A 14,492-nucleotide genomic window follows, 5' to 3' on the forward strand; every position below is an offset into this window, starting at 1 on the left:
AAGGATGCTTGATTCTTCCCTGGCTCCCGTGGAGAAAGCCAGGTGCATTAGAACGTGCGTCTGTTTATAAACTCTTTGTGGAAATCTTGATTCCACTATATCAATGAGGGACTTTGAATTCTACTTTGCACTGGTTACAACACCTTAATTGATGAGTTACACAAAGTCTTTGAAATGTGTTCATTATCTGTGTATATGAGAGTCGTGATCACCATGTTAAAACCTGTCCTTTAACATGTTGCAAATGTCTTCTCCCCATGGCCCCACTTATCCTGGGTCGAGGAAGTTCTGTGACCGGGGCAGGGGGTGCTGGAGAGCAGATGTTGACTAGCATACCTGAGGGAGGCCGACCACGCCGTTCCTCCAGGGCTCTGGTTCATGGGGTCCCCCGGGACAGCTTCCCTCAGTCCCTTCTGTTGTGTGGCCTCACAGCCCCACACTTTCCCCTCACAGCACTTATCTCCGTGTCCTTACATCACTGCTTATGGGTTCATGTACTTCACGTCTGGGGAGATGGGCGCACGTGGCTACTGAGTGGGAGAGGCTGGCAGAGACTCAGGCCGGGGGAGGGTGGGTGCATTCTGCTGGGTGCATTAGGAAAGACTGACAGAGGAAGAGGTGTGGCACTCAGAGCTAAGAGAAGGCTGTGTAGGATTTGCTGGGTGTGTAGAGAGAAGGAACACTAGGAGAAGGGACCAGCATGAGCAGACACTCAGGTCAGGAGGCAGCGTGAAGGACTGAGGTCATCAATACCTGAGTGCATGGGGACAGGGTACTGTGTGTGTATTCCCGGACCTAACTCCTTGTTTGGGCTGAATTGTGTCCCCTCAAATCAAAATTGAATCACTGACTCCTGGGATTTCAGAATGTGGCTGTATCTGGAGATAGGGTCTTTCAAGAGGTAATAAGTTAAAATGTGGTCAGTAGGCTGGGCCCTAATCCAGTGTGACTGCTGTCCTATAAGACGAGGGATCAGGACACACACACTCGCAGAGGGAGGCCGGGCGAGGACACGGGGAGAAGAGGGAGTCTACACGGCCAGGAGAAAGTCCTCAGCAGAACCCCATTCTGCTGACACCTGCTCTGGGACGTGCAGCCTCCAGACGTGTGAGAGAACAAATGTCTGTTGTTCAGGCCGCCCAGGCTGGTCGTTGCAGCAGCCATGCTGACTCATACACACCCAGCATGGGGGTCTTGCTTCTGGCCATGAACAGTGCTGGAAGCTCCTCCTGACCACGGCTGCCAGGCTGGCCCTGCTCCCCACCAAGCCCCGTCAGCCACCTTGCTTCTCGTCATTGCCCTGTTTCTGGGCCACCTTCCTCCCCCACAGCACCCCAGGGGCTGGAGGAGAACTGAGGGCGGGAGGGGAGGGAGCGTTGGATGTTTCTGCAGCTGGGAGGGTGTGGAGGGAGCCCCTGATATTCGACTCGCCCAGGCTCTGGATTTCACGAGGTGTGTCAACACAGTGAGGTGTGGAATTTTTAAGGATGTTTTATTGTTGTTTTAAACGAAGTAAGAATAAAGAAAGTCAATGGGCCTCAGAAATTTAAAAAGAAGGGAAAAAGCTACCCCAACTACAACGTGTCCTTTCTTTGAGCAATCTCTCTGCGCATTGTCCCACAGAGTCACGGTGGGGGTCCGCCTCTCCTTCCTGTGAGCATCGGTGTCTTTCTCATCTAGAGATGCCGACTTGCCATTTGCTCAGAGACGTGAGGGGCGAATCTGTTCTGGGGCCAGTGGGGCTAGAGGTTGGAGGTTGGTCCACCTGGTCAGTTCCCCAAGGCCACAGGCTCTCTATTGAGGGGTCTCCTCTCTCACCCCTGGGCCATGGAGCAACCGGAGTTCCTGTGGACCATGACTCAGGCCCTGCTGGCATCAGGTCGGGGTGGCTGTGCCTGTGGCGCTGCTCTCCTGGCACTCCTTCACCTCTGTCCACCAAGGCCACTTCTCGTTGCTTGGTGACCTGGACACTAGACCCCTCTGGCCGGACAGGAGGCCCGTCTGGCGGGACACTCACCCCTCCCCTGGTGGTGTCGCCCCCACCACCCAAGCTCCTGCAGTGGCCATGGCCCAGGCCTTCCTCTGAGTGCTCTCCTTGGGAGGCGGTGACTGAGTGACCATTAGGGGCATGTCTGTAAACTTCTCTGTTGGTGGCGGAAGGCCCCATATCCTACTGGAGTTGGTGGCAGATGTTCCCACTCAGCGATCTGAAACCACACGTCTCCTCCTGGGAAGCCGGTGTCCTGGACTCTGGCGTGGATGTGGTTTGCATGAATGCCCGTCCCTGTCCAGACAGACATGGGCACTTCGGCCCTCCACCTCCTCCAGCGTGACGGCACACGCGGACCCCGGATTAGTCGTGGTGAGGGACGCTCGGCTCTGATGACTCAGCGTCCACATGACCCTGGCGTTTCTTGGTGGCTGCTCTGGAGGGGCCGGTGAGTGTCCATCAGCTCAGCTCAGGGTTACAACTGCCTTACACTCGCTTCTCCAAATGAAGTCAGGGGGCAGGATGCAGCCTGTGCTGACCACGAGGCCAGGGGTGGGGTGCAGGCTGAAGGGGGCGGCGAGGTCAGGGGGCAGCAGAGCAGGTCTGGGCGGCAGGCTGAGCATTATGAAGCAAAGGACTCGAATCCTGTCTGGGGTCCGGGGCGGTCTGGGAAGCCCGCCCAGGAGGTGTGGCCCTAGGCCCCCTGCCCGATCGTGTTCCTGTAGTCGGGAACGATGGTCGGCTTCAGCTCCACCACAGAGGAGAAGATCCACTTCACCTGCAGCGGGCGGGTGAGGGGTGAGCATGGCCTGGACCCCAACACCAGCCTCCCGCCAGGTCTGCCCTCCCTGCACCCAGGGCCACCTGACAGTGTGGGTCCAGGTGGGGATGACATGGGGACATGCTGGGGACAGAGGGGACACTGACAAGAGAGAGAAGATTGGACCAAGTTGCACAATGAAGGGACAGAGAAGGAACAGGAAGGGAACAGTGAGGGTACAGGAAGGGACAGTGAGGGGACTGAAAAGGGATAGTGAGGGGACAGTGATTTGATAATGATAGGACACTGAAGTGACAGCAAGTGGACAGTGAGGGGACAGCAAGGAGACAGTGAGGGGACAGTGATATGATAATGATAGGACACTAAGGTGACAGCAACTGGACAGTGAGGGGACAGCAAGGAGACAGTGTGGGAACAGCGATGAGATAGTGGACAGCAAGGGGACACTGGGGATGGTGATGGGACAGTGTGGAGACAGTTAGAGGACAGCAATGGGACAGTATGGGTACAGTATGAGGACAGTGAGAGGACTGTGATGTGACAGCCAGGGGACAGTGAAGGGACAGTGAGGGGATGGTGTGGGGACAGGAGGGGACAGTGAAGGGGAAACAAGGGGACAGTGTGGGAGAGTGTGGAAACATGGTGGGGACAGGGAGGGACATGGTGAGGAGAGTGTGGGGACATCATGTTGACAGCTATGGGACGATGTGGGGTGGCCTGGCCCACCTTGAAGAGGGTGACGGTGGCGCTGTAGCACACACTGAGCAGGAAGAGCGTGATGATGGAGATGGTGGTCCACAGCTCGTCCAGCTCCCCGTCTTGGGCCTCTGCACAACTCTCGTCCAGGACCATCTCTGGACAAGGAGGGGGTGGTCAATGCTGTGCCTGCCCGAGTGGGCCTGGCAAAGGGTTGGCGGTGATGTGGGGGGTGATTCTCTCTGGGACAGGGTTGGTAGGGCAGGTGGAAGCCCCTGGCTGGGGTGGACCTGCCGGGTCCTGAGGTCAGTCTCTGTGCACTGGCGTCAGCTCCCATGTTCCTCCAGCTGGGACCCCAGAACACGAATGACACCCCTGACCCAGATCTCAGCCTGGCCAGTGGGGACCAGCCCTCTCCTTGGCTCTGCCCTGCCCTGGGGCCCTCTGGGGAGAAGGTGTCCCGATCCCTGCTCGACAGAGGCTCAGGCCCCATCTCGTCTCTCCCGGGGACCAGGCCCAGAGGGCGGAGGGTCAGCAGAGCCTGTCCAGAGCAGGGCCCCTGCCCCAGGGAAGGGCAGACATGGGGTTGGGGTGTGTCCCCAGAGCATGAGTGGTCGAGTGCTGGGGACAAGCTGGGTGTGGGGGGATTTCTGTGTGTCAGGGTGGGGGTGTATGTGCCCCAGGGAAGAGGAGGGCCAGTTGTCAGAGCTGGTCAGTGTGGTCAGTGTGAGGAGGAGGCCTGAGCAGCCCCCGGGGTGTTGGAGGCTGTGGGGACCCTCTGGAGTCCACGGTGAGGGGTCAGAAGACTGGGTTCCGTGCTCTGTTGGGAATGTGCAGGTTGCCCTTGTGTGAGCCCCAGTGTATAAGGCCTGAGTGTGTGCGTGTGTACGTGTGCACACGTGCGTGTATGTGGGCTGGCAGTGCTCGGTGAGAGGGGCTTGTTTTCAGTGGGTCTGGGCTCAGTGTTCACGTGGACGTCAGGGACCATCCCTTCCCCGGGCTCTCAGGGACACCTGCCTCTGCCCCTTTGGGGCCTGGGAGTGAGTGTCCCCACCAGTGGACAGGCCTGGCCCCAGACAGGACCAGGCAGGGCAGAGCCACCTGGTCTGAGGGAGGACGGTGGCCTGATCTTGGAGTGCCCGAGAGCAAAGGATGGCCTGTGTCTACACCACGGGCCAGGGAAGTGTCCCTCATGGCCCAGCGCCACCAGGTGACCTCTCAAGTGACCCAGTGGACTGGGAACCCCCGGGGACAAGGAAGGGCCACTGCCCCACAGCTTGGGCCCCTACAGAGGAGGGACAGCCTGTGCATACATTTCCCTGAGGGACTCTGGAGGGGCTTCTCCTATTCCCTGGCCACACTCTAGCGCCGAGCATCTGCTGCTGGAGGGAGGCCCAGAGGAGCTGCCGTCGCTTGCGAAGCACCCTCCCCTCCTCGGGCAGCCCCTTCAGCCGTTCTGTGTGGCCTGCACAGCCCAGAGCTCTGGCTCCTGCCTCAGTGGGACCATCTCTCTCCCCTAATGGTGACAACTGTGGTCTCAGAGCTCGGCTACCCCACTTCCTGCAGTGTTCCAGGGCTCTGCCTTTTAAAGAACCATGACAGCGTCACAGGGTCCCAGGGCCATGCTGGGTGCTTTATTTCATGCCAGGGTGCCCGGGACTTATGTACAGAGTGATGCGGGCTCCTCATGGGACCCTGAGAGCCTGTAGGGAGGGAGGGAGGGCTCTCAGGAGCAGCGGGTGTGTGGCTCATTTACCCGTAGACTTGGTGGTGGATATCTGCGTGTAGTGATTGTGGAGAGCCTCGTGCATCACCCCACATGTGAACACGTCTCCCTGCTGCCACCTGTTCGTCTCCACCGAGAGCTTGCTGTACAGGAAGTAAGACCCATTGGCCTCCCTCTGGGGCGGGGTGGTGCTGTACTTCTCCGCCGGCTCTGGCTGCCCATTGCTCTGCCACTCCACGTTGATATCAGGTGGGTAGAAGTCTTTGACCAGGCAGGTCACGATGACCCTTTCTCTGGACAGCTCAGCATGGCTTGGGGGGAGGACGTACACCTGTGGCTCCCGGGCCTGCCCTGTTGGGACAGGGGTCAGTATAGATGGTCACTCCCTGGGGTTCCCCCCTGGGACCCTCCCCACACCCGTCTGTCCTGCTCTCACCTTTGGCCTTGGAGATGGTCTTCTCAATGGGGGCCGGGAGGGCTCCGTTGTTGACCTTACACTTGAACTCCTTTCCCCTCAGCCAGTCCTGGTGCTGGATGGGGAGGACGCTGACCACGCGGTAGGTGCTGTTGAGCTGTACCTCTTTTGGCTTCGTCGTGGCCGTGTTCACCTCTTCATTGTCCACGTACCAGGTGAACTGGACATTGGGATGTTCCGGGCTCACGTCTACCACCATGCAGGTGACCTCGGGGGTTCGGGAGATTGTGAGGGTGTCCTTGGGTTTAGGAGAGAAGATGAAGACCGAAGGCCCTATCAGGAGTTCAGGACCTGTGGGGGAGACAAGGGGGGTCAGCACCTGGGGGGCCATCTCTTGGGCACTCGCCCCCCACGGAACATGCCTTGGCTTGGGTCACCACCCAGGGGTGGAGGGCTCGGCTCGGCTAACTCACCTGGGCATGTTGGAGGCGGAGGGCAGACAGGGCATGGCTTGGGCACTGTAAAGAAAGCAGACTGGGGGTTAATGGTGCTGGAGGGAGATGGCCATTGAGTGAGCTGAGGTCAGGTCCAGGTTTGGCAGGTCGGAGTCAGCGCCCACCTTTGTGGGCCCAGGGGTTGGTTTGGGGTGTCCAGCCAGCTCCCACCTGGTCATGGTGGAAATGCCCAGAGGACCCCTACCTGAGCTTGGGAGGTCTCCCCTACCGCCCTGGGGTCCAGGCAGGAGGGCTGACCCTGGGCCTGTCTCCCAGGGAACGCCCTCCATGCAGCCCCTCCTTAAGCCTCCTGTGGGTGCCCTTCCTGACCATGCCTTCTGTCTGAGCCCTGACTGGAGACCCCTGCTCCTGGCCGACGTCTGCTGGTCCCCCAAGCCCTCTGCCATAGCGACCAAGCCTGACCCTCCCCAGGGCGAGTGTTCATCTCTTCAGCTGTGGTGGTTCTGTGCCTGCACTGCCCGTGTCTGCTCCTGGATTCTCAGCCTCTAAGAGACCTTGTCATGGCCCGTCTCTGCTCACCAGGCCCCGTGTCTTCTGAGTCAACACTGCCAAGGCACCACAGACCCATGTACCCAAGCTGCGTGAACCCTGTCCCTGTACAGGACCCAATTTCTCCCCTGGACCCTCTCCTAGCTCCAGACCCTCGCCATTCCCTGGACCCCATCCCTGTCCTGGTCCCCGTCCCTGGTAGTTTCCATCTCCTCCTCCCCTCTGTCCCTGTGGCCCCCCAGCCAAGGCTCCTAAATCTGCCTCTGGGTCGACCGTCCCTCCTCAGGTCATCCTGGCATGGCTTCCTGAGCTCACCTCTGGCCCCTTCTACCAAGCGCCTCTGCCCTGCACCATCCCTGCTCATGGGCCTGTCCAACTTCCTCACTCCAGAGCCCTCCCCCAGCCTTGATTCTTCCCGAGCCAGCCTGCCCCTCGGCAGAAGTTGGAGCCGTGCACTGCCTTCGGACCTCCTCTTCCTTCTGTGCCACCTCACGGGGGTTCAGGGCGAGGCTCGGATGACTCACCTGGGCATGTGGGACACTTCGGGCAGTCAGGGCATTTCTGGCACACTGCAGAGAAAGCAGACTGGAAGTTACCAGGGCTGCAGGGAGATGGCCTTCGGATGAGCTGAGGTCAGGGCCAGGTTTGGCAGGTCTGAGTCCAGCACCTACCTCTGTGCTCCCAGGGGCTGGGTTAGGGGTGTCCAGCCTGCCCCCACCCTGGGCATCGCGGAAACGCCCAGAGGACCCCTCCCTGAGCTTGGGAAGCCTCCCCTGACTCCGTAGGGTCCAGGCAGGCGGGCTGATCATGGGACCGTCTCCCAGGGAACGCCCTCCAGGCAGCCTCTCCTTAAGCCTCCTGTGGGTGCCCTTCCTGACCATGCCCTCTGTCTGAGCCCTGACTGGAGACCCCTGCTCCTGGCCGGCTTCTGCTGGTCCCCCAAGCCCTCTGCCATATCGGCCAAGCCTAGCCCTGCCTGGGGCGAGTGGGCATCTCTTCGGCTGTGGTGGGTCTGTGACCCCCACTGCCTGTGTATGCTCCCGGGTCCTCAGCCTCTGAGAGACCTTGTCATGGCCTGTCTCTGCTCGCCAGGCCCCGTCTCTTCTAAGTCAACTCTGCCAAGTCACCACGGAACCATGTACCCGAGCTGCGTGGACCCCGTCCCTGCCCTGGACCAAATCTCTCCTCTGGACCCTCACCCAGCCCCGGACCCTCTTCCTTCCCTGGACTCCATCCCTGTCCTTGACCCCATCCCTGGGAGTTTCCATCCCCCACCCCGTCCCTGTTGCCCCCCAGCCCAGTCTCCTAAATCTGCCTCTGGGCTGACTGTCCCTCCTCAGATCCTCCTGGCATGGCTTCCTTGGCTCACCTCCGGTCCCTCCCTCCCAGAGCCCCCTGCCCTCTGCCATCCCTGTTCTTGGGCTTGTCTAGCTCCTTGCTCACTCTAGAGCCCTCCCCTGGCCATGGTCTTTCCCAAGCCAGCCTGCCAGTCGGCAGGAGTGGGAGCCGAGCACTGCCTTCAGCCCTCCTCTTCCTCTGTGCCACCTCAAGGGGGTTCAGGGCGAGGCTCGGATGACTCACCTTGGCATGTGGGACACCTCGGGCAGTCAGGGCATTTCTTGCACACTGCAGAGAAAGCAGACTGGGGGTTACCAGGGCTGCAGGGAGATGGCCTTCAGGTGAGCTGAGGTCAGGGCCAGGTTTGGCAGGTCTGACTCCAGCGCCCACCTCTGTGCTCCCAGGGGCTGTTTTAGGGGTGTCCAGCCTGCCCCCACCCTGGGCATCGTGGAAATACCCAGAGGACCCCTGCCTGAGGTTGGGATGCCTCCCCTGACACCCTGGGGTCCAGGCAGGAGGGCTGACCCTGGGCCTGTCTCCCAGGGAACGCCCTCCATGCAGCCCCTCCTTAAGCCTCCTGTGGGTGCCCTTCCTGACCATGCCCTCTGTCTGAGCCCTGACTGGAGACCCCTGCTCCTGGCCGGCTTCTGCTGGTCCCCCAAGCCCTCTGCCATATCAACCAAGCCTGGCCCTGCCTGGGCGAGTGGGCATCTCTTCTGCTGTGGTGGGTCTGTGCCTGCACTGCCCGTGTCTGCTCCTGGGTGCTCAGCCTCTGAGAGACCTTGTCATGGCCTGTCTCTGTTCGCCAGGCCCCGTCTCTTCTGAGTCAACTCTCAGAAGAGCTGGTGGCCAAGTCACCACAGACCCATGTACCCAAGCTGCGTGGACCCCGTCCCTGCCCTGGACCAAATCTCTCCTCTGGACCCTCACCCAGCCCTGGACCCTCTTCCTTCCCTGGACCCCATCCCTGTCCTTGACCCCGTCCGTGGGAGTTTCCATCTCCCTCTCCCCTTGTCTCTGTGGACCCCCAGCCCAGGCTCCTAAATCTGCCTCTGGACTGACTGTCCCTCCTCAGATCCTCCTGGCATGGCTTCCTGGACTCACCTCTTGTCCCTCCCTCCCAGAGCCCCCTGCCCACTGCAATCCCAGCTCTTGAGCCTGTCCAGCTCCTTGCTCACTCCAGAGCCCTCCCCTGGCCATGGTCTTTCCCGAGCCAGCCTGCCAGTCAGCAGGAGTGGGAGCCGTGCACTGGCTTCAGCCCTCCTCTTCCTTCTGTGCCACCTCACGGGGGTTCAGGACGAGGCTCGGATGACTCACCTTGGCATGTGGGACACTTCGGGCAGTCAGGGCATCGGGCGCACTCTGCAGAGAAAGCAGACTGGGGGTTACCGGGGCTGCAGGGAGATGGCCTTCGGGTGAGCTGAGGTCAGGGCCAGGTTTGGCGGGTCTGATTCCAGTGTCCACCTCTGCAGTCCCGGGGCTGGCTTAAGGGTGTCTACCTCTCCCCACCCTGGGCCTGGCGAAAATTCCCAGAGGACCTCTACCTGAGCTTGGGAGGCCCCCCCTTCCACCCTGGGGTCCAGGCAGGAGGGCTGACCCTGGGCCTGTCTCCCAGGGAATGCCCTCCATGCAGCCTCTCCTTAAGCCTCCTGTGGGTGCCCCGCTTGACCATGCCCTCTCTCTGAGCCCTGACTGGAGACCCCTGCTCCTGGCTGGCTTCTGCTGGTCCCCCGAGCTCTCTGCCATATCGATCGAGCCCAACCCTGTCCGGGGCAGGTGGGCATCTCTTCAGGTGTGGTGGGTCTGTGCCCCGCACTGCCCATGTCAGCTCCCGGGTCCTCTGCCTCTGAGAGACCTTGTCATGGCCTGTCTCTGCTCCCCAGGCCTCTCGTCTTCTGAGGAAACTCTGCCAAGGCACAACAGACCCATGTACCCAAGCTGCGTGGATCCCGTCCCTGACCTGGACCCATCTCTCCCCTGGATCCTCTCCTAGCGTGTATCCTCTCCCTTCCCTGGACCCCATCCCTGTCCCGGACCCCGTCCCTGGGAGTTTCCTTCTCCTCATCCCTTCTGTCCCTGTGACCCCAGAACCCAGGCTCCTAAAACTGCCTCTGGACACACCATCCCTCCTCAGGTCCTCCTGGCATGGCTTCCTGAGCTCATCTCCGGCCCCTCAACCCAGCACCCCTGACCTCCACCATCCCTGCTCTTGGGCCTGTCCAGTTCCTTGCTCACTCCAGAGCCCTCCTCCAGCCTGCGTCCTTCCAGACCCAGCCTGTCCCTTGCCACAAGTGGGAGCTGAGCACTGCCTTCGGCCCTCCTTTTCCCTCGGTGCCAGTGTCCCCAGGCCCCAGTGTGGGCTGGGCTGTACCCCCTACCCACACACCCGGGCCAGTCCTGTCCCCTGCAACCATGACTCCTGTCTATTCAGTCGCAGGGCCCTGCCGACCTCTCCCCAGACTGGCAGCCAAGGGTCAGGCCCCAAATGGGCCCCTTGCTCTTCCCTCCGCAGGTCCAATGTTCCGTGCCACCTCACACAGCTTCCGCTTGTCTACCCCTACTGTCCCATGTCCCCACAAGTCTCCCGAATAGGGCTAGTGCCCTGGAACCCAAGAACTACATCCCATCTGGTCCTCTCATCGGTGCCCTTCTGCCCCTTCATCCCCAGAGACCTTCATCCCTTGGTTTCCCTCCCTCCCAACTCACCATCCCACCCGGTCCCTCCACCAGCTCACTCTCCTCCTGCACAGGGAGGACACCTGAGCTCCTGAGCTCCAGCTGTCCCTGCTCCCTGTACCTGCTCAGCTCTGTCTGTCTTGGGTGCCGTTTATGTAAGGCCCAGTGATTCTTGTCCCCTGAGCTCCTGAGCAGCGCCCTGTCCCTCCTGCCCTCCCACCTGCCCTCGCTCATCTGCCAAGCTCTGCCTGCTGCCCCGGAGCTCCTGGGCAGCCCCCTGTCTCTCCAGCCCTCTCAGCTCTTTCCTCTCCTGCTAAGCTCTGTCTGCCTCCGCAGAGCTCCTGGGCAGGCCCCAGCACCTCCTGCCCTCCCAGAACCCTGCTAACCTGCTAAGCTCTACCTGCTCCCCCGGAGCTCCTGGGAATCCCCCTGCCCCTCCTGCCCTCTGACCCCCTGCTTTCCTATAGCCACTCTGCCTGCCCCTCTGTAGCTCCTGGGTCAGATTCTGCCCCCTTGTGCCCTCCTACTTGCCCCTTGTCCCCTGTAGCTTCTCTGCCCTTTGTCCCTGGAGGACCTAGTGCGCAGCAGCTCCCTGCCCCTCCTGCCCCACGATCCACTCTCCCACAGGTCCCTGAGCTCAGCACAGCACTGCTGGGTCTCCCCAGGGCTGCCTCTGCCCTTCCTGCCTGTCCCAGTGCCCTCAGCCCCGGTTTGCCCTCTTCGTGGACTCATTCGTGTTCCAGCGCTCGGCTTTGTCTCCTGGAGCCAGCAGGAGCCCACCCTCTCTCTGACCAGCTCTCCCCTGGCAGAGCTCCTGCCGTGGGTCCCCTCCTGGAGGACCTCCTGCCCCCAGTAGGGCCTCACCCTGTTCTCGCCCCTCACCACACTCGGAAGCCCTTTCTGGAAGTCCCCTCTTGACATTGCTCCCTCCATTTGCTGGGTCAGCTGCCCTGTGCCCACCAGCTCGCAGCCCCTGGTGCCCCAGCTCCAGCTCCTGTCCCTCACTGCCCGGCTTCCAACGCCCCTCCCACAGCCCACTGAGCTCCTGCTCAGCCCTGTGCTGTCTGAGTTCTGAACACACGGGAGCCCACGCTGTCCCCCTGCTCTGCTCCCGGCTCACTGGCTACCCTTGACCTTGGCCATAACCCAGAACACAAGGCCACCACCTCTGACCCTGCCTTGGGGCTCGAGCTGTGTCCATTTGCCTGGAGAGGATCCTTAGGCCACCTGGGGGTCCTCTTCCTCACCTGTCCTGATCCAGACCCCTCCCTGTGTCCTGTGCTCCAACCCAATTGTCCATCCTGGCGTCTGTCCTGCAGCAGCTCAGCTTCTGCCTGGCCCTACCCTAAGCACAGCTGGCCAGTGGCAGCCTTCAGGCTTCTGGCCTCTCAGCCCATCACATTCCTCAAGGTTGACCTCCTTTGGTCCAGTGCATCCAGCTCTGTGGGCGGGGACATGCCCCTGCCCATGGCTCCCTGGTGCGGGCTCTGGGTTGGTGCTGTGACCTGTGGGCAGCCTGCCTTCCCCTGTGCTGGCTCATTGCTTGAGTCCCTCTGTGACATCCTTGAGGTCCTGGTCTCCCCTCCGCTCCTGTGGCTGGTTTCTCTGCCCCACTCCACTCCCATCCCCTCCTCCGTGGGACCGCACTCACCGAGTGTGGGGTCATGTGCTCGGCTCCCCCTCAGTCCAGCCTGGGTCTCCGAGGACTCCCCACCCCCTCTGTGCTCTGGCTCCAGGCACATGTGGCTCCTCGCAGCCCCGCGTTCCGTGTCCACTGCCCTGCTCCTCGGAGTTCATGCTGGTTCCCGGAGGTGTGAACGCCCTCCCAACAGCCCTGCAAAGAGTAAGAACGGGACTGACACCAGAGGTCACTGCTTGCTTCCTGAAGTTCCCTTTTCTTCTGGGTGGTTTGTGTCCCAGAGGGCCTGGGGGGAGTCCAGATGTTGCGGGGGCTGCCTCACATGGGTGTGTGGGAGTGGGGTGATGTGGGTGCCTGGGACCCAGGGGAGAGTGCCGGAAGCCTGGCCTCATGTGCTGTTCTTTGCTCTCTGCCTCCCACACGGATTATGGCTGCTTGATCCACCACAGAGCGGGGTACCCAGGCCTCTCACCAGAGCCCTCTCGTCCCCTTACCCCGGAGGGCACGTCTCCCTGCCTAGGTCAGCATGCAGGGTGGACAAGGCTGCCCTGCTCACAGCCTGCAGCCCAACCCATGGCCTGGTCGTGTCCACTCACCAAGACAGACTCCTGAGTAGAAAGCTGTCTTCCTCTGGGTCCCTGCCTCTTCCCTCCTTCCCTCTCGGGCTCCATCAGGGGCCAGATCGCTGACAGAAGGATGGCGCAACACCCAGGGTCAGAGGAAAGCTATTCTTCTGGCCACAACTGTCCTTCAGGGGACAGACAGAAGTCTGATGTGCAAGGTCAGAGTTCACGGTGGTCACTGTAACCTTAAACTGTTCCTCCATCTAAGAGACAGTGTGCAATCTCTGTCCTCCTGTGTGTGAGTCGAGACCCTGCTGACCATGTGTGTTTGGGGCATGTGGACCCTCAGTGTATTGTGTCCTGGAGTGCCACGGCTCACCCCAGGCCCCCGGTGTACCCTGGGGCTTCCCCGTATCTTCCATAATAGGGCTTGGATTGGGGATCACTGGGAGGCACCGTAGCCTCCAGCCCACAATTGCCAGGGGCCAGGCAGGTGACTGGGGGGTGTCAGGCCTGCCTTCTTCCGAGTTGTCAGTGGTCGGCGGCTTGTGTTGTGGCCCCTTTAGGTGGGCCAGGAGCAGAGTCCAAGGCTGTAGAAAGTGAACCTTCTAGGAGGTGCCCTCAGACACAGGAGGGGAGCCATCCCTACCACCCACTGGTCTTGCAGCATCCTTTGGCCACGAGTGTCCCCAGAGCCACCCCACATCCTCCAACAGTCTCCTCCGGGTCCCTCCGCCTCTCATGCGGTCAACTCCTCACACCACTTGCCACAGTTGGGGGTTTCTCAGAGCAGCACCCACATCCAGGTCCCAAACCCTGGTCCGGTGGCTCATGAGTGTGCAGTGGGCCGCCACACAGGGAGAGGCTTGCACAGCTACCCTGCTGATTTTGTTGGTGAGTTGGCAGGCTGCAGGCAGTGCAGGGCTCTGTGGGTGGTGGGTACTCCTCTCGGCTCCGCTCACACCAGCAAGGGGCTGGAGGGCTCCACTTGGAATCTGTCACCTGGGCTGGGCGGGCCCCCATGGTCTTCTCTGTCTCCAAGGGCCTCTCTGCAGGGACTCCCCAGCACTGTCCCTTCGCATAAGTGGACAGCTGCTCCGTGCCCGGAACTGACTCCCAGGAGAAGCCCTGTCTCCTTAGGTGCTGCTGTCAGAGATCCAGCCGCAGCCCCTCGTGACTCTGTCTCCTTGGAGGTGATCTCACAGTCCCTGGGTTCCAGGGAGGAAAGTGAACCCTGCCTCTGCATGGGGCAGGGCCAGCTGATGGAGGAGCCCGTCGTCCTGGAAATGTTGCTGTGAGCACTTTGCAACATGCCACTGGCCACAGCCTTGGTGAAGGGAGAGCCCTCTGGTCACTCCCAAGAGGAAATCATGATAAATCCACAGCACAGTCCCGGCTCGTCTTGTCCAACATCCTCTCCACAGTGTCCACACAGTTGCCATCTCTCCCACTTAAGGCAGGCCACCCTCGAATTCACGATGTAGGAAATTGGTCACCAGCTCTGCAAGCTGTGAGCATTACTGCTATTGCCTAAGAAAAACGTTCACCTACACACTTCCTGGTAGTGAAATGCTGACGCAAATAATCCATAATTAATCTGTAAATTAAGGCTGGAGAGAGGTCATTACATGAGCAATCTGAGGACTCCCTAGCCCAGGAGAACG

The 14,492-nt window shown here is 60.9% G+C and overlaps 1 gene segment (V, D, J or C); it reads right to left on the bottom strand.

Annotated features, from left to right (window-relative positions):
* Positions 1-1,495: 1,495 nt before the first annotated feature.
* Positions 1,496-12,450, bottom strand: LOC131421169 (immunoglobulin heavy constant gamma 3-like). The segment is given in 9 exon segments: positions 1,496-2,768; positions 3,498-3,625; positions 5,224-5,544; positions 5,630-5,959; positions 6,082-6,126; positions 7,137-7,181; positions 8,194-8,238; positions 9,268-9,312; positions 12,278-12,450. Coding segments are annotated over 9 exon segments (1,134 nt in total).
* Between the last annotated feature and the right edge of the window lie 2,042 nt (positions 12,451-14,492).

This window comes from Diceros bicornis, chromosome 24 (assembly GCF_020826845.1).
Source record: "Diceros bicornis minor isolate mBicDic1 chromosome 24, mDicBic1.mat.cur, whole genome shotgun sequence".
In the NCBI taxonomy this organism is placed as follows: Eukaryota; Metazoa; Chordata; class Mammalia; order Perissodactyla; family Rhinocerotidae; genus Diceros; species Diceros bicornis.